The 20074-nt window shown below is 41.5% G+C and overlaps 1 protein-coding gene and 1 long non-coding RNA gene across 3 annotated transcripts; one reads left to right on the forward strand and one right to left on the reverse strand.

Moving 5' to 3' along the window:
- Positions 1-8460: 8460 nt before the first annotated feature.
- Positions 8461-18953, reverse strand: wdr3 (WD repeat domain 3). Of its 2 annotated transcripts, none has more exons than XM_063886993.1 (27): positions 18879-18953; positions 16648-16846; positions 16338-16547; positions 15929-16047; positions 15558-15636; positions 14817-14912; positions 14558-14659; positions 14346-14447; positions 13925-14025; positions 13646-13750; positions 13307-13537; positions 13094-13187; positions 12866-12967; positions 12668-12750; positions 12153-12291; positions 11999-12055; positions 11731-11831; positions 11285-11396; positions 10855-10989; positions 10726-10776; positions 10406-10471; positions 10102-10194; positions 9964-10014; positions 9791-9834; positions 9537-9665; positions 8854-8947; positions 8461-8753 (listed from the first exon to the last, which is right to left on the reverse strand). In XM_063886993.1, exons 2-27 carry the CDS (start codon positions 16816-16818, stop codon positions 8598-8600), a joined length of 2823 nt encoding a protein of 940 aa, XP_063743063.1. In that variant the 5' UTR covers positions 16819-16846; positions 18879-18953; the 3' UTR covers positions 8461-8597. The 2 variants fall into 2 exon arrangements, with proteins under 2 accessions (XP_063743063.1, XP_063743064.1); XM_063886994.1 differs by lacking the exon at positions 18879-18953 and adding an exon at positions 18530-18550.
- Positions 10912-14019, forward strand: LOC134866830 (uncharacterized). The gene is made up of 3 exons (XR_010166077.1): positions 10912-12997; positions 13106-13163; positions 13297-14019. It is a non-coding gene; the product is annotated as an uncharacterized LOC134866830 (long non-coding RNA).
- Positions 18954-20074: the final 1121 nt, after the last annotated feature.

Below are 20074 nucleotides of genomic sequence, written 5' to 3' on the forward strand. Positions count from 1 at the left end.
TCCATCATAATCATGCAAAACGAGGAGGAGCCATGTTGAAACAAAACATCACAATGCATCCCTTTTGATATTCTGGTGAACACATGGTGAAGCTCTCGGTACAGTCCTTGTCAGACCAAACAGGAAGCCATCGATTGAAACGTTGTCCTCAGATAAGTTCTGGTGCTGTCATGTTCCTGTTATGCACATTAAACTACACACTGTTAGTAGGCTTTAGCATTATTAGCTCTCCCTGTTGTAAACAATGCAGCCATGCGCTTACTGCTGCACAGTGTCCTGATGCACAACTGCAGAAACTCAACTGAGAATACAACAAACAAACGCTCAACAACAAAGTTTAGAGAGGGCTTGATAAGTAAATAATAGCAGTTTTTGTCAGAAAAATAAGAAGCTCAAATGAGAAAGCTAAAAGTGGAAAATAGTAAGAATCCAGCAGGCTGAGCTGCAACAGGCTGCATGCACGTGTGACGCATGCACTCTAGAAACGGATCAGCTTGGCTGAGGTCGCTGAGAGTGAAGAGTGCTGAACTTCCATATTTTCTAACTCAATCAACATGGCAGCCGCCTCATCACAAGTGTGCTCCTTGCTCCAGACTAATAACCATATCCTTGCTAAAGGCTTAAAACAGTCATTAACCTCCTCCCCTGTAAGTGTGGGACCTCCTCCAGCTGCAGGGCTCTACCACCGACCACACTTCACAGACATTCCTCACAAGGCTCCTCATTCTGTCCCATTATTCGTCGTTTCCTCTCGCTGGGCCCACAGTAGTTTTGACACCTTGATCCGCTACTAGACCAAACAGAGAGCCTGCTCACGGCTGCAGGAGGATCCGCTGGTCATGTCTGTCTCGAGGCCCCGGAGGACGCCGGGGTCAGCAGAGTCAGCAGACCTCCTCAGTGAAGCAGTAATTGGCTGTGTTTGGGTTTCTGCTGAACTACAACATTAGTGCAGTCTGCAGAGAGAGGGAAGCAGGGATCTGATATTCAAGACAGGTGGTTATTTTTTACATTAAATGTTCATTTTTGTTGCTTACATGTTAATAATCAGGTTTATTTTCTGGTGCCACAACATCATTTCATTTGTTCTCTTTTTTTAACCTTCTCTATGACACATATGGCTATAACTTATTTGCAAGTTAACACTCAAAACTCACTCTGAGACAATATCTATAGCCAAACATTTCACATTGAAAAAACAATATTAGGTTCAGCCTATTTTGTTTGTGCCAATAGGTAGATTTCCAGTTTGATTTAGCAGTAAAAACAAACAAGGTATCCTGACACCTTTTTTTCAAGCAGCATAGGGAACAGGCAAACATAATGGAAGTACTCCCCGCCCCATTACACACTAGAATAAGTATTTTAAAAATATATGTTTTGGGTCATTTGGGGATTTATGACCTTACTGATTTTCATTTGTTGCAAAAAGTGCAAATAAAGTAGCTTTGGGCTGAATTGAAATGTGTTTGTATGAGCCATGGCAATAGTGAGATATATCAAATAATAATAACAGTTATAATAAAATGTAAATGTTTTTCCTGATGGACCCGACGCTCGTATTTCTCTCATAAAAGGCATCATTTAAAAAGCTATTGATCCAAAGTATTGGCTTTCATCTTGACTTTTTATTCCACTCTCAATAACGGTTTTTGAAAAATAATTTACTGGAAGATTTACGATTCTGTCAGGATTTGGATGAACGATTTGCGTCAGACGTGAAAGTGTGTTTGGATGCGTGCAGAGTATTTATGATGTGTGCCTCCAGATTTGTGGAATTATATAGTAAGTAAGAAAACTTTGCAGGCCAATTGTGCCGTTGGTGTTTATGGATTTTCACAGGAAATACCGTAAAAGTAAATAGGTCGAGGCTTTCGCAGGAAAATCTGACTTGGAGCTCTGAGCAGTGACAGTCTGACCGTCTCGCCTCTCAGCCGTTTGACTATTATTCACGAACAAATAGTTTCTGTCCGTGGCTTTCTGTGCTGCATGGATTAAGTTAGTGTTTTTTCACACAGGAAATTGCATGTCTGTCAGGAGGATTGTGGGTCAGCGTCCTGCTCGTAAATCACGGCTCTAACGGTGACCGCGCACTAACTTCATGTTACACAGAATGGATCCGCTCCCTTTTGTTCTGCAGACGTGTTATTTTCAGCAGATTGTGCCACATTTGACCAACAAATCCCTGAACTGATTTCCAGCAACGTTTTTGTTTTCTTCTGCAAATTCTATCCCTTTTTCCTTTTGAATGAGCTCTCATTAGACTCATTGGACTTTATTCTAACACGTATTGCCTCTAACATCCCATTGTTCCAGTGCAACACAACATAATACCGCAGATTAATCCTTCAGTAAGCATCCAGTCATGTCTTCATTGCGCCAACAGCACCCTGTAAATCCTTGACTGGTGTAAAAGTGTTTTTGGAGGAAAATCGTAGAAAAAGTGGACTCGATTTTTGTATTTATTTTCTGTGTTTAATTGGACAAATGAATAGCATTCCAGCCCGGGAGCATAGTGGCATTATTGTTCTCTGAGAATAAACACAGAAGGGTCCTGCGCGGACTATAAAACTCCAGAATAAACAGCTCTCTCAAAGCCCAGTATTGAATGTCTGTTTATGACTTGTAATATGAAGTGCAGAGCTCTAAAATCACTAATTACATCAGCTATGTGGATTTCTGCTGAGAGCTCTTAAAGGGGGGATTGGTGTGCGTGTGTGTGTGTGTGTGTGTGTGTGTGTGTGTGTGTGTGTGTGTGTGTGTGTGTGTGTGTGTGTGTGTGTGTGTGTGTGTGTGTGTGTGTGTGTGTGTGTGTGTGTGGGTTGGTGCATAATATGTCTAATCTGTTTGTGGCCTTTTTGGCAGTCTCAAACCTAAGCAAATAGTTTGGTCTACTCTTTTTTCTGCAAATGAACGTCCATTTCCTCGGTCTTGACTTTATACCTGCTGCAGTATTACGAGCCTACGTGTTGTACATATGTGCATGAGTGTGTGTGTGTGGCTTCATAACAGCCCACAGAGGGCTGACCTCGGTGCAGCGCGGGAGGAAAAAAATAGTTTCCTCTCCCCTGATCTCTGCAGACTCTGGTTATTAAAACATGTTTCCCTCTTGCGCTGAGATGAGAGGAGGTGAGCTGCTGACCCCCTCAACACGTGCGGGGAACACTTCTAGGCCGCCATTAAAACCCTGACATGGAAAAGAAAAGTCATTTTGAATCCGATAAACCACTTTTTTAGTGGCTTACTTCTTGGATCTATTGTTGGATCGATTGAACGTGTTGGATTTAGTTAAGGCATATTTATCACTCAAGCAACCACAATGTTAATTAAGGTCACAATGCCAACTTCATGATGACGTGTAACTCAATTATCACAATAAAATAAACAATATGTTGATGTTTGATCATTTTAAGCCTTGCACAATGAGCATTTAGCTGCAAGTCCTTAAACTTCAAGGCGTTTATTTCTTTGGATGACGACAATTTAAGCTCAAACCTCCTGCATCTGCATTCCTCTTTACGAAAACTACCTGCGTACGAGGAGAACGATCACACAAACAAACATCAAGGCATGAAGTGTGAAAGGTCTGAGGACAGCGGCGGGGTGGAAAAAGAGCAGAGAAAGGAAACATTCATGGCCGTATGTGTGCAGCAGTTCAGTCCCGCTGGCTGCCTCTGCATGCACCATCACCTCATCACTCAGCACCCCCCCCCACCCTCCCCCTCCTACTGCTGCTGCGGCCGCATTACGGCTGCGTCTCATCAGAACGAGCCGCCACCTCATATCTCAGCGCAGGTATGGTCTCATTCATGAGTGCTGGACACAGATTTAACACGCAGCCCGGCACTGGGATGACTGGTGGCCTGGCGGCTGATGGACGGCGGTTCCTCCGAGCTGAGGTCATCGCCGACAGACAGAGCGAAATGTTCTGCTGAGAAATATATCTGGACATAAGAAGCTTTTTGGATGAGCCAGTTGGCAGGGTTGATTTTGAAGCAACACAATGTGGGAGTTTGGATAAAAGAATTGAGGCGATTTAACGGCCCTACAGTTTCGGAGTAATTAGAAACAGAGCAATTACTGGACAAGAAATACATCTTAACTATTTTGGTAATTGATTCATTATGTAATCAAAAGTAGGAAATGGAAAAACTTGAACATTTACGATGTTGCTTGAGTAAATGTACTTATTACTCCCCACAACTGGTAGCTTCAGGCTTGTATCACAGGTTCAGGAGGTCAGACAGTTACCTGTACTGACCAGGGAAGGTCAAATATTTACCTGAAGTCACAATAACTTTTTAAAGCTGCATTTTTTGTTTATTGCCAAGCACGTTTACACCCGATTTGGGATCAATTAAGTATCTCTTCTTATCATAAAAGGAATTTGATTTGGTATCTGGTGGTGCGAACATCCAAGAAAATAATAAAGATGATAAAAAGTATTTAAGAAACACTTTAGCATTAAAACTGAAAATGCTAAAGACAAGAACTTAAATATACAGCATGTAAATAACTGTACAGTTTGTTGTTGAATGTCTCAAACTTTAGATTTAAAGAAAGTATTTAGACCTCAGTATTTAAAAGAATAACGGCAATCTGTTACTCAATGTTCATGTACATTCTTTACTTTATCCCCTGCCTCGTCTGTGGCTCTCTTTTCTATCAAAGATGTACGTTTTAAAATAGAATACACATTTCCTTCCTGTCTCGGTGAACTGCAGTTTAAAGCAACTAGAACAGAAAAAGGAGAGAATTGTGATTTTTGGGGGGATTCATTTCAGTTGCGGATGTATTTGTGCTCTTGTGAGTGTTTAAAACCAGCAACAAACTCTTCCTTTATCATTTAAAACAATATATTAATCTGACATATCCCTTGATGCCTTTAACAGGAAACCACAATCCTGATGTTCTGCAATACATTTAATTTAATTTAATTCCTTTTTAAGTAATTTAATCTCTGTATTCCACCATTCCCTAAAGGTAGTTCTAATTTAAAAATCCCTTCAAAGAATAAATAAATAAAATTACGCTTTTATTTTGGTTCCACCCACCTCTAGGTTTTTATTACAGCTCTAGAGTTAGAAAGAGTTGCAGAGCAAACAGAGTCCCAGTGTTGCTGTAACCCGAGTCCTGTCACTGCCAACAACATCTATCTCCAGTGCGGGTCAAACACATTTATAGCTCGTATCAAATTCACCGGCCACCAAATCAAGTCAGCAGCTCGGAGCTGATGGTATCCTGCCGTATATAATATCCTGCCGAGCGCACGATGACAGACTATAGCAGTGTGGAGCACAGAGTAATACTATCTCCTGTCCGTCAAAACGTAATGCAAATACAGCCTGTAAAATAACACTCTGAGCCGCTCACTGCTTCCAGAGAACGCCTCTGCCCTATGTGCTTTACTTGTTTGGAATAACCAGTATAAGAAGGACGATAGGGAAAGTTTATTTATATAGCACACAAGGCAAAGCAAAGTGCTGTACATAAACATTAAAAGACACACAATCTATCATCCCATTTAAATATTAAAAAGCCGAGAATAGATGATTATCATAAACAGTTACAGTATAGCTGCAACATTTACACTAGAGTTGCTTTTTGTAAACATTAAGAACAGAGAACACCTACAAAACCCCCAAAGTTATTTCCCCTCAGACATTCAAATCAAAAAGCAGAAATCACTCCTCTAAAAGTGATTATTATGTATGGAAAACTAAAACCTTTTTAGCTACACGTTTAAGTACAAATCAATTCATTTTAAAGAGTTGTTTATTGAAGGTCATGTTTCAACAAGTATAAATCAAGATGCTTCTTTGACAAACACACTTGGTGTCTGTAGGAAATTGTGTCCCTGTGCCAATGAGCTCTCAAGCGCTGTTAGGTCTCTGTGTAGACGTCAGTGCAGAGAGGACGTCAGTGTGTCTGAGCTGAGCGCTGCAGCAGGTGTCAGGCGGAGTGTGAGCTCCCAACATGGAGCAAGAATAAGAGCCAAAATACCAAAGAGGAAAATCTGGAGGGAGTTTAAGAAAAGGCAAGACTGCCATCTAGTGACTCAGAGACAATGTACTGACACGGTGACATCTTTTGAATCACTTCACAACAACTTTATATTTGTGTAAATTGCATTTGAACACAAATACAAAGGAGATTGAGCAGAAAAGTCACCACTGGCAGTTTAATACACTTCGTATCATCCTTATTTCCATTTAATTTGTGTTGACCATGTGAAGTACTTTGAAACGTTATTAAGTACTGTGAATATGTTTTAGAGCTGAAGCCTGTTCTGAACACTTGCTGCGTACTAACTTTTAGTAAAAGTCGAAGATGTTTGAAGTTTGAATAACAATTGTTCATTATTTTATGATAGTTTTTTAATACTTTTTCTCTTAATTAATAACTAATTGGATAATCAACTTGTAAGTCCAGCTGATCTTGTATTACCATTTGAGTAGGTTAATGTAAAACAGCAAATCTTTAATAAGCTCTTAATATGTTTATTTATGCTATATTTGAGGGCAATATATACAATGCATCCATACAGTCTGTCAAGTGTTTTGCTCAAAATACCAAACAGATCACCCATTGTAGCATGCCTCATACCCCTCTATTTCAGCCCTGTTCCTAAAGTGCTGATTCTGTGACTGTCGCTTCAAATTTGAGCTGAGCTGAAGCTGGCCCCACCCCTTTGGAGCATCATGATCTCCTTGTTTGAAGAGAGACGTTTCTAACGGAGATCCTCAATTGAAAGCTGCCGTGATTAAACCCAATATTATGTTCCAAACCACATCCAGCATTATTTCTGAAACACTTCTCAGTGTTTACCTCTAGAACAGAGACAGTATATATATCATATATACAACAACTCTAAGTCCCTCCTGCAGACATCCTGCACAGAGACACAGAGGTGCCGCGGAGGGGATTCAGCTCGCGACTGTATATTGCGGACGATAGATTGGGACGTGTCACGTGGGCGGGGTGTTGCCAGGAGTTCAATGTAAAGCCAGCGCACATTTCCGATATGACGTCATATCTGCAGCAAATCTGGATCAGCTCGTTTGTACCCCCGTTTTTAGAGATGTGGGTAAGGAGGAAAAGAAGGAGCGTTGTATTTTCTGACCCTTTGTGAGTCTCTTTAAACACCGGGGACACATTTATGTATAAAGGACAGGAAAAAGTGCATTTGCATAATAGGGGACCTTTAAGCAAAAACCTTCTAGTTTTGTAAATGTACTTTGGAACGTTCCAGGAATGAGCATGAGGCTGAAAAGGATCAAGTCGAGCTTTGCAATTACTGGCTTGCTAGTTAAAGTAGTGACAGACACAAAGCTCAGACGAATAAAACAAATGACTGAAGTGAGAGAAATGTCTGACGCTGCATGACGTTGTGCTCAAAGGCAAAACTGAAAATATTTTCGCGGATTTTCACATTTGGCATGAGCAATTTGAAAACTGTCTCATGCTGTAACCTCACTTTGAGTTCATGAAAAGTCAGTTATTTCAGTGTTTTGCTCACAATGGGAGCATTAACGTCCTTTCCTAGAACGTTGCTTTCCCTCTTTAACTTGGTGATACTGAATCTAAACTGCTCTGGTGCTAATGCGCTGTAAATGCTGTGCGACTGTCAGAGTGAGGTCTGGGATTTTTCCTGAAGAATTTTTAATTTTGGTAGGTGTGACATTTACAGCCTCCAGACCGAATCCAGCCCAATAAATAGCTGCTGGCCCCCTTTTTAACAACCCCGTAAATACAGAGTTAATTTGTTTTTGTGTCCGCCGTGAGATTAAAACACGAACAGTGAGCGTGAGGTGTTTTAAAGGGTTCATTTCATTATTCCACAGCGCCCCACGGTCAGGAAATAAACACACTTGCGGAAAATGAAGTGTCTGATGTGGGTGTGAAACTTTCCTGAAGGTCACGCGATTAGAGGGCCGGGCACCTGGAGAAAAAAAACTGCACACTGTTCACTTTTCTCCCCCGCTGTGTGTAAATATGTTTACCACATCTACCCGGCCTTGGGACTATAAATCCAGGCCTGAGTTACAAGAGCTGTAAAGTCGAGAGACATCTCCCTGAGTTTAGTGGAGGACGTCTGCAGCGAGGCCAGCAGACACAGGGGGAGTTTCTTTCTCAGCCAGTAGCTAGACTTTGCTTTTTGGGACAAACCCAGGTGGTCTGGAGCTCAGGTAGTGTGACAGGTTTTGAAAACGACCATCTTTTGCTCCTGGCCTGAATGGCTCCCTTTAGGCCCGTAGGACAGAAAGCAGCTTAAATCAAACCTATCCTCTGTGTGTGGTGATCATGGAGGGAGCGCTGCTTTTGACATGAAATGCATCTATTTAAGGCTTTAGCGCGTATGGATGTATTTTATAGAGAGCTGCAGGGGGAACCGCTGTGTAGACGCACTATATTTCACTCTGCAGCTCTTTGTTTTGAAAGCCCCCCCAGTAAAAGATGAAGTACTGTGAGAAAAAGTCAGACCGTTTATTTGGGAAACGAAGCGTGCTACTGAATAACACTGCATTACATCCTATCAGGGTTACATAACATACAGAATAAACCTAAAGGTGTTTACACACAAAAATGTCCATTTTGATTCAAGCGATGGTCAGGATGGCTCGCTCCCTCCTCCTCCTCTTCCTCTTCTTCTCGTCCAGTTGGCCGGTGGCGTCAGCGAAGAACATCACGTCCTCTTTGCTCTCGATCTCCCGCTGCAGGAACTGGAGCGCCGCGCTGTTAAAGCCCATCACGTCCTGAGACACAAAGCAAGAAATGTAACGATGTAATGAGGACAATAATCTGAGTCGGGCAGCTTTCCTCCGTCACAGAATTCTCTTCTCGGATGTCACTTACTCTGATTTCTTGCACTTTTGAGACAGTATTTGTCCGTAGCTCGTCTATGACGGAAAGCATCATCTGGTTACTGGAGATCTGACCGAAGTGGATCCTTAAAAGAAACAACAAAAAACACTGTTAGCCCCAAACTGTATCACCGGAACAATCAGCAGCTGTGCAACAAGAACATGTACCATTACATTTGCTCTACCACTTTTAGATTAGCAATGGACAAGCTAGAACTCTTCTAGTCAATATACAAAATGTTATTTTCTTTCAGACACTAAAATCTAAATAGTTCAAAATGTGTTTTGGAACTCCGCTGGCTGTTGAACCTTTTTATTATTAATGAAAGGAAAATAGAAGACCTTTTTAATCTTACATCTTTCATTGGACCAAAAAAGTATAGAACAATCTGCAAAAACAATCCATACTGTGGGATTTTATTTTACTCACACACACTCAGTTGGTTGTGCATGCAACTAGCTTGTTGGGAAATGTTTGAAAGTGAAAAAATAGCTCAGAGATGCAGAGTAAACCTGTTGTTTTTGGGGCTTTCCTTTGTTTTCAATTCACATATTTTGCACAATGTTGCAACAAATGACAAGCTGCCAAATCTCTGAACCCTTGACCACAAATATCTTACTTAATATCCAAACACAAACCCATTTTCCTTCTACACACACAGGCAGAGCTCTTACTTGAGGAGGAAAAAGAGGCAGCGGCAGACCAGCTCCACCTCCAGGCCCTGCTGGATGTAGCTGTTGAAGAGCTTCAGCAGATCTGGGATGTACGGGAACGGTAAGACCAGCAGAGAAACCTCCAGCTCGCTGAGGATCACAAAACAACACCATGTGATTATATCAGTAACAGATCTGTAGATAAGGATGAGCTTCATGGGTAAAATCAGAGTTAAACATCTTGTGTCTTGGGTCACTCTGGGCTCACATCTTACCTCGATCTGACCTTCTTTATGACGTCTAAAACGTATTGAGAAGGCTGGAAGAGAAAACGAGACAGACAACTAAGTACCTCTGAAAACAATACCTTTAGGTGTATAAGTGAAACCGATGTTCAGTTACTGGGAATGTTGGCTAAATATTTATTCTTCATCACTGTCCTACTTACTGATACGTTTCCAAAGGCCACAAGGATAGGATTGGGTTTCGGTGGAGGAATCTGCAGAACAACATCAAGATGTTTGTTTAATGTATTTGGCAGAATCAGAGAGTATAAAAGAGAAGGGTTACTGGATCGTTTCTCTACCTCGTTAGCTGCGTTCTGACAGGCATATTTATGCTCCTCCATCTTCCTGTTTTCCTCTCTGTAAATCTCCAGAGCCTCCATGATTCGCTCTGCCTGCAAAGATATCACAAAACATCAACAAAATACAAAAAAAACAGCCAATTCTCAAACTGAATTTTCAAATAATCCAGTTTTAAAATGTTTGTGGCAGAGATATATGAATTCCACTAGCTATAAACATTAACAGAACTATACAACTTTAAATTTTCACATCCAAGCAACATCCAACAATAAGAGGGAGAATGAAATTGATGCTACCACTCACAGCTTTGACGGTCTCCACGGTCTTCTTGCCGGCTGGTGCTGCCTCTCCTTCTGTCTCTCCTGGAACCTGCAGATAAAACAAGGTAATGCCTCACATATCCAACATCCACTTCTTATTTACAGTTTTTGTTATAAATGTTCTTCTGTAATGCTTCTTTAGCTCGAAATTCAAACAAGAATTGGTACTGACGCAGCATCAGTTATATTACAGGGACAAAAACCCAAATTCCAACCATGCTCACTTAAAATAACTAGTGTATTACTTTAATTATTAAGAAGTAGGTCATGTCTGGTAAAAATGTTAAAACACTGAGCGCTCACCACTGGCACATCTCCTTTGGCCATGTCCTCCTCAAACTCTGCTTCTCTCGCCTGTAAAGAAAGAACAGGGTTAGATTAAAGAAGAAGAAGCATGGTGTTTATGTGTCTGATCTATCCTCTTCTTCTCACCATCTCTCGCTCCTCCTCCAGGATGATGGGCTCCCTCGTCCTCTCCCACAGACGCAGGGATTTGTCGTGAGATGCCGACACAATGTGGTCTCCGTTTGGGCTGATGGTCAGACACCAAACCTCCCGATGATGGCCCTGTAAGGCAGAGAGAAGAACCAAATGTCAAGCTGGAGGGGAAACAGATCGACTACAAACCTCCACGTCACTTCTTAACGTCACACCCGAGTAAACAGCTGATGTCTTAAATGTCAGAGATTTCATTTTTACGTACGATGATGTGCTCCTTCAGCCTATTAATCCAGCTGTATTTAACTTATACTTTATCAACAACTATTGGATGTACTGTCAGTCCTGAATTTCAATATCTGAGGTATGAAGACAGCCTGCTAGAAGACACTGTAAATATCAAAGCTAGGGAGCAAAGTGTCACCTCTAGAGTCTGGATGAGTTGAAACTTGTCGGCGTCCCACTGCTTCATCTTCTTGTCCTTCCCTGCTGTGAAGAACAGATGAGTCTTGGGGACAAACTGGAGGAACATGACGCTGTGGAGAAGAGAGGGAAGAGTCAGCCAAGTGAAAAAATATAATAAAATTCAGAGCTAAGGTAAGGAAAAATTGAAAGAAATAAAGAAGCGACGTCTGTAATACAACTATGTTGACTTAGCTGAAAAATAACTAAGATACAATAATTAATGGAACAGAAGGTGTTGGGAAGTCCCAGTCGGAGTTGACAAGAGTCCAAAACAACTCACAACAAACTGGTCATAGCTGGAACCCTAAAACATTATTTCACCACTTTATATTTGATCGTAAAAAACTGTTTTCTGGTCCAAAGAACACATGACACACATGTTGGGTGTGTGTTCACAGGCGGTACCTGTCGTCATGAGCAAACATGGAGCGGTGACAGTCGCCGAAGTCCAAACCCCAGATCTTCACATTCCTGTCAGCGGAGCCCGTGGCTATTAATGTGCTGTCCTGGTTGACAGAAAAGGTGGAGACCAATATCAAAACCAAGAAACTATTTACAATCATCCATGGCTGCACAAATTTGGAGAACGATTCTTAAAGGGGACATCGGTCGGGCATCTGGAGTAACTCCTTTGGACTCAGCTTATAACTCGCTAAAGCTTGAGAGTACTCACATGTGAGATGTCCAGACAGAGTACCGGCAGCTTGTGTCCGTACAGAGACAAGAAGAACTGAAGCAGGGAGAGGGAGAAATGTCCAGTTACAAAATAACATATGCTAATGTTTAACGAACAAATGAAACACTTAGTAAGCCGTGTTTCAGTGTACCTTCAGTGTGTCCGTGTAGAAGACTTTGACGGTGCAGTCCAACAGAGAGACGGCCAGCAGGCGGTTGTCAGGAGAGAACTTCACGCACAAAATGTCTTCCTCCAGCTGCAGCGTGCGCGTGTGATTCAGTGTCAGCCGCCTGTAGCACGTACACAAAAAATACTCACTGTGAGTAATGCCTCTCAGTTTCGTGTTCTTCCCAGATATAGCCAATAAAAACAAGCACAAGCAACAGATTTACAACTGACACATTTATATTTAGTAGGGAGAACATGCTGACTACCGTTATTCTACCTTTTGCAAGTAAAAAGCCAAATAACGTAGAATAACACTAAATTGTCTGACATTTAAAGCTGAACTCAAACAATTAGACCGTTTTTTCTATCATCTCTGTCCCAGGAGACAACATCTGAAGTACTGTGTTGTAGTTGAGCACTTAATTCGAGGTGCATGAAACATAGGATGGTCCAAAATAAACTGTACTGGTATTTGAACATTGCAGGGTGTGGTCTTACTTCTGTCCGCCTGCCTCGTCCTTTATCAGCTCAAACTCCCAGAACTTCACCTTCTTATCTGCACTTCCCGTGACAATCCCCCTCTACAGGAATAACGACACACAGCAAATGAGAAAGCAGAAAAAGGACGGCTGGTTAGAGTAAAGGTTTGACATGGTAGGAGATATTATGAAACAGGTGTGTCTGCAGGTGGTGTACCTGGTCTGGGGCGAGGCACAGGGACCACAGAGCTCCATTGTGAGCATCCACAGTCTCCAGGAGGCTCCCAGAGGCCAACTCAAAGATCTGCAGCTTCCCGCTCTGACAGGAAAAACAGCACATAAGTATAAGGTAAACAAGCTGAACTGGCAGCCCTGTCTGCCTTTCCAAGCCAAGTTACAAATACAAACACAAAACAGACCCTAATAAAAAGGCAGGATCTGTTACCTTGGTTCCCAGGATGATCTGTCTGTCTCCGGGCACGAAGAGGGAGCAGAGGGCGTACTCACAGGCCATGGTGCGGATCACCTGCAGAGTCGACCTGGAACACACAATAACTCAGATTTTAGAGTTTGTTTCACATTCATGAGAGTCATTTTGCATTGAGTTGTGATTCAAAGTATCCACATCTCTCTCCCTCTACTGTGCAGGACTCCTCACCTGTTCCACACTTTGACGGTGTCCCCAGAGGCAGAGAGGACGGCAAGGTTGTCAGAGCTGAAGGCGAGCGTGCGGACATCGGTGCGGTGTCCTCCCAGCGTGAGGCGGGATGTCTTATTGGCTGTGGGCGTGTTGTCGGAAGTCTTCAGGCTGTAGGTCTCCACCGTGTTGTTCTGCAGCAGCAGCGCCACCTTCAGCTCGCCCCCCGCACAGGACAGGCAGTCCACCCATCTGAGGGGGGAGGAGGAGACAGGTGAGGAGGTATAGAAATTACTACGATAAGACTAACACGAACCCCTCTCCAGCCTCTAAGCTGCTGATTCGTTCGGCTTCACTGACCTGATCTTGGCGGACGCCTTGATGTTGGTCAGTCTGAGGATTTCGTCCTTCAGCGTCCTCTCCACCAGCGGCTCCTCTGCCTCCTCCTCTGCCTCCTCCTGAGCTCTGCAGCAGGGGGCAGACCATAACAAACATCAGCAAGTAGCTACTGCCCACACACTACAGCAGCAGCACCATAACATACAGGAGGGGGTGCAGTGGTAGATGATGTCATTTAATTAAAGTATATGAGAAGCTGTGCAACATGAAACCCTCAAAATGAAAAACACTTCTCTTTACTTTGCCGCCTTCTTTTTGGCTCTCTTCGTCTTTTTTGTCATTTTCTTCTGCACCTCCTCCTCTGTCAGCACAGTGAAGAGCTCCAGGACTGAGTCATTGCCCTGATGGAGGACAGAGAAATGTTAACCATCAGAAATTCTTCTATACCCAAAGCCAACTAATAGCTAAAAAAAAAACTAAACAACAATTTGGAAAATCTCTTTGTAATTCCAACGTTAGAGACAACATTAAGCCATCCCTATACAACTAACAGAGAAAATAACCGACCACTAAGCCTACTATTTTGGTCTGTTTTCACTTGGTGTGTTTTGAATTGCCTTAAAAACACAGATATTTCATGATTCCTGAAGAAACCCTGATATTCTGCACTGTGAATTTCAGAGATGTTCTGAAATCTCAGAGGGAACAGGAGGAGACTCACGTGGCAGGCGAGGACTCTGGCTTTGGCGTCCGCTGTCAGAGAGACGACTCGGTCTCGAGCCTCTCTCAGGATGGAGCCGGCCTTCTTACAGCTCAGGATCCGCTGATAGAGAGGAAGAGAGGGGAAGCAAAGTTAGTGCTCTATGAGACTGAATCCATGTACTCATCTGATTAACACGGTACTTTCCCCAGGGAATGCATGAACTCTTTTACCTCCTCAGGACTCTCATCCAACCCTTCCTCATTGTCTTCATCGTCGTCATCATCCAGCAGAGATTTCCCCTTCTTCACTTGTGGCTCCCCCTCAGCTTTCTCCTGAGCAGACAGACATTTTGTTTAGGTTTTTAAAACGGTGAAGCTGTATTTAACCGTGGTCCCTAACAGCGCTCCAGCTAATCTCCCAGTTTTCCTTTGCATAAACCAGTCACAGGGAGCAGGATGTATTTGGGTTAATGTGTCGCGCTGTGTTCACCTCCTCTAGGTAGTCGATGTCCCAAGCTCGGAGCTCGCTGTCTGCTGATCCCGTCAACAGCCTGTTCTCCTGGTTCAGCAGCACCATGCCCCACACCTGACACACAGAGAAAATAAACACACAAATTCATCAAAATTCATTCAGGTAGAACAAAAAATATTGACCTTAAATCGTTTTTTTTGTAGATAACTGTTTCTGAGTTATCGTCTGATTTGACGCAATGTTCAATATAGTGGAACATATTTTTCACATTATATGGACATGACAAGGATGCAGCACAAACGCCTTATCTAGCAAAGTTACCTAAAATGCAACACGATGTGTGCATGTGACTTGTAATGTAATGTGTTCTTCTTGAACCCACGTTTTGACTTGGTCTTGTTTCTAAAGCTTTGAGATTTAGATCATGGTCTTGCTGAGAATATTATTCCTCAAAGAGCAGTCACAATGATCTCATTATCAGCCTCCACTCAGCTAAATGAATTAATCCCGTCTCCTCTCGCATCATGTCGCCAACAGAAGTACAATTCAGTACACTTTAGGGCAAAAACTCAGGGGACTGAAACCACATTAGCTCGGCTTCAGCTGCCAGAGGAACCGAGTGAGAAGTGAGACAACACTGATGGTTGACACGTGACAATTCCCATTCAGCTGATTTGGTTCCTGTGTTGTGCAATTTAAGTTCCCGCTGCTTCAAACCCTTTGTTAATGTTAATGAATATAGAGTATGAAGCCCCTCACCTCACTGCGATGGCCCACCATGGTCTTGAAGCAGTGCTGTGTGTCCAGATCCCACCACTTCACAAAACTGTCTTTGGAGCTGCAGGGGAGAGAAAACACACACACACACACACACACACACACACACACACACACACACACACACACACACACACACACACACACACACACACACACACACACACACACACACACACACAGTTAAGGGAAAGTGTTATGTATTGTTCCTCTTGCCTCAACTGTAACCAAAGGGAATACTATTTTAATTATTCAAGTATCAAAGTCACACAATGTGATTAATTAGACTATTTATGTATTGAATTACCAGAAACACATGCTTATTGTTATACATAGGGTAAAGGTTGTGTTACCTGGTCACCAGGATGTTCTTATCTTTGAGGAACAAGGCCTGAGTGATGACGTCTTTGTGTCCTCTCAGCCGGTACAGCCCACACTCATTGATGATGTCCCACACGATCACATCGGTGTCCTGAGGGGGAGAAAAGCGTAAAAACATGCTTATCTCTCGCTTAAACAAATGGACAACAAGCCAGTAGCTCAGAAACTAGATTGGAAGATTCAAGATTCAAGAAGCTTTATTTATCCCGAGGGAAATTGAGGTTGATTCATTATTTAAATTCTGGATTTTCACACCCTCAAGCTCAAAGAACTTCTATTTATATCCTACTGATTTTATCAGCTTCTTAGGAAGCTGCATATGTGTAATACTTTGTCTGCTTGATCTTACAGTCTGCCGTCTCTTTAACACTCCTTGCTTACCCTGGATCCAGTGACGAGCCGAGCCCCGAGTGCGTCGTACTGCATGACGCTGACAGCTGTCTTGTGGCCGTTGAAGGAGACGTTGCTCTCGCCGTTCATCAGGCTGAAGATTCGCACAGCTCCGTCCTCGTAACCCACGGCCAGATGGATGCCATCGGGCGAGGGACAGAGGAAGGTCACCTCGTGTTTCTGACCCTGCAGGATCAGGACCTGCACACAAAGAGAGACGCTGGGTAAGATCTGGAAAACTCTTTTCCAGGCGACCCAGAACTATTCACTAGTATGATCATTCAAGACGTTTAAATCTCACCTTCTCTCCTTTTCGGACATCCCAGATGAACACTTGTTCACATGCAGCCACAGCGACATAGCGCCCCTTCTCTCCTCTGAGCGTCACAAATGCGATGTTGGCTTTCTGGCTCCCAATGACTCCAAACACTGCACTGGCAACGTAGCGCAGGTACTGCTTGGTCAACCCCATGACCGTCAGCCTCAGGTAATTCTGGATACTGTTTACAACAACAAAGGAGAGATCTGGAATTAATCACACTCTGAAAAAGGTGTCATTTTAGTTTAATGTAACCATATCCTACTTTGCTTTATTTATTTTAAAGAGTTAGATTATTAAAACAATATATGCATTGACCAATTAATTATGACCATTACCATAGAGAAAGCTACCCATTACATTTAGAACATAAAAAGGTAATACTATCATCATCACTATATGAATATTTCATTTCATTTTTACTTGTTCCGCTCATGATGATGCACAACATAAGAAAAAAAAAAGAAAATCAATTCACATTCAAAACACAACTCTACACATTCCATGAGTGAAAAGGAGCAGGGAGAAGAATACATCTTATTTTGCCTGCCCCTTACCCATAACATAAGTAAACAATCCAAATAGATGGTCTATCAATTATAGTTACTTACAACAAATCCTTACAGTGACGTGAGAAAAGAAACAAGCGACATACACACTAATTCACAATCAACTAAGGAAACAGATTACCTGCCACTTCATAAAGTTTAGTGACTCTTTCTTTATACATCTTCTTGAACTGAAAAATATTTATCCAACCCTTTAAATCATTCTGTAGACAATTCCACAGTTTGACTCCAACCACTGAAATACACATCTGCTTTAAAGTTGTCCGTGCATACTGATGCTTAAAATGAAATGTCCTTCTTCGGTCCTCATCCTCTGAACTAAAAACAAACAATGTGTGTAAATGTTCTGGTAATACTTTGCTTTTTGCCCTGAATATCACTAGTAGTGTCTGGAACTCAACTAAATCCTTAAGTTTCAAAAGTCCTGACTTGATAAACAGACTATTTGTGTGTTCTCTGAAGTCCACTTTATGGATAATTCTTAGTGCTCTTTTCTGTAACTTAAACAATGGATTTATATTACTCATGTACGTGTTGCCCCACACTTCCACACAATAGCTAAAATATGGCAAAACCAGTGAGCAGTATAGAATTCTCATTGCCTCGTAATCTAACACATACTTTGCTTTATTCAAAACAGAAATATTCTTTGACACCTTTTTTCTTTTTACAGGTGCTATATGTGATTTCCATGTCAATTTGTCATCCATTGTCACACCCAAGAACCTAAATTCAGACACTCTTTCAATACAAACTCCATCTATTGACAGTGAAACTTTTTCACCCTTTTCACCCTTTCAACCATATTTTAAGTTTGGCCATTTCATTTACAATGCTTTCTGCTAAAACCTTTAAATCATCTCCTGAACTAAAGAAATTGGTGTCATCTGCAAACAACACAAACTGCAGTATCTTTGATATCAAATGGACCATTTGCATAATGAATCATTTCAGTAGTTTTAAGTATATATATTCATGCTACTGCTGATACTGTTGTACCTTTAGCCTACTTGAGTAAGTTTTGAATGCAGGACTATAACCTGTAACTTTGAGTTATAACACTGTGGTATTAGTACATTTACTTGAGTAAAAGTTCGCAATTCTTCTTCCAACATTGATAATAATGTATACATGACACTATTACTGTAATGTGTCTGTGGTGGTCAAAATAGAGATAGAGTTTCCTGCAATTTTCATCTCCGATTGTGTCACATTAATATCATTACAGGTATATTCCCGGTTTTAAGTAAGTAATAAATGGTTTTAAATAAGCGACAATTAACCTAAACGCTTACTTTTAGTAGCCTTCGAGCTTGGGAAAGCATGCTAGTTTATTTAGTCAGATGAGCGTTTGTTTTGGTCCATAAAATATCCGATATGGTCGGAGTTAAGAACTACAGACACGTAAATTGACTCAATACGCGGCAAACCCCGCCCGCTTACAGACCGTTGTAATACAAATCGAGTGCCCCCAACCAGGACACAACGCTTCTTCCTGAACCCACGTGGAGAAGTTCCAGGGTTAACTGTGCTCCAAAAAATCTTTTTTAACTTAGAATTATGTCCATTTATGTTTGACATGCAGTAAATATGTATTACTGAAGCGTAAAACATTTAAATGTATATATTATTTGATTATCTTACCTCTGAACAGCGGCTGCTAGCTTCACTTGTGTTTTCCTCCCAGCTACGCTGATTCAGACCTAACCAGTCGATCACACACACATCGATGCTGACAGTATGAGCAAATGGTGCAAATATATTGTCACCATCATAATAGTGGTTGAGAGAATATTTTTTACCTTTAATACCTCAAAAGTAATAAATACACACAAAAAAAAACACTTACTCATGTGTTTATAATATCTGCACTTATTTTACATCATACTGTCCATGCACTATTATGCACCAAGGCAAATTCCTTCTATGTGGAAACCCGCTTGACAACAAAGCGAATTCTGATTTTGATTAGATTATGATTAAAGTAAATGTATAAAGACACACTTGACAATAAACAGGTGCATAACTATCTCTTATATTTTGCTCGAGCATTCTGTTGCTTTTGTCTGCGCTGCCAAAACCAGCACACTTGACTTGCGAAAGACTTCTAGGAAAATACATTTTAAAATAATGCTCGGATTTTATTGTAGCAAACAATTGTGTTTGTTTAACTGGTTTTGGCTCCCAGTTTTTAAAACATACAGTGACTTCTCACAGGTACTCTACACAACCACAGCGGAAGTGTTTTCCTCTTAATAGTCAGCTGATTAGAGGCTGGCGAACAGAAGCGTTAAGTTCAACAAAAACAACTAGAACAGGACCGGAAGTGTGCTAGTATGGACCCCTAAAAATAAACGGTGGATTATTTTGAAGTCAGAACATGAATACAGTAGACTCACAATAGGGAAAGAGCAGAGCAAAAACAATTACATGAAACATACCCACAATAACAACTAAATGGAAACTTGAAACCTACAGATAGTTTTTGGGGAAAACATCAGACATAAAATATAAATAAGCCAAGCATTTGTGTTATCTTAAAAAATGTATGGAGAGATTTTGTATTTACTTTTTGTGTTTGAGATCGTAGTGAGCAGTTAACTCGTCTTCCATTTTCAGAGATAAAACTTCCAATATACGAAGCCGTTAACTCAAGTACTTTATTTTTTATTTCTACCTTCCACAATGTGTGATTTTATTCCTTATCACATTTGGAGACAAATATTGTATTTAACATTTTCTATTTTATTGTACTTTATAATTCTCACATTTCGTTTATTCCCTGGAATAACAAATGTTTTTGAATTTCAATTAAATACGTGAGGACGTTGGACTCTTAT

The sequence above is a fragment of the Eleginops maclovinus genome, chromosome 7 (genome assembly GCF_036324505.1).
Source record: "Eleginops maclovinus isolate JMC-PN-2008 ecotype Puerto Natales chromosome 7, JC_Emac_rtc_rv5, whole genome shotgun sequence".
NCBI lineage: Eukaryota > Metazoa > Chordata > Actinopteri > Perciformes > Eleginopidae > Eleginops > Eleginops maclovinus.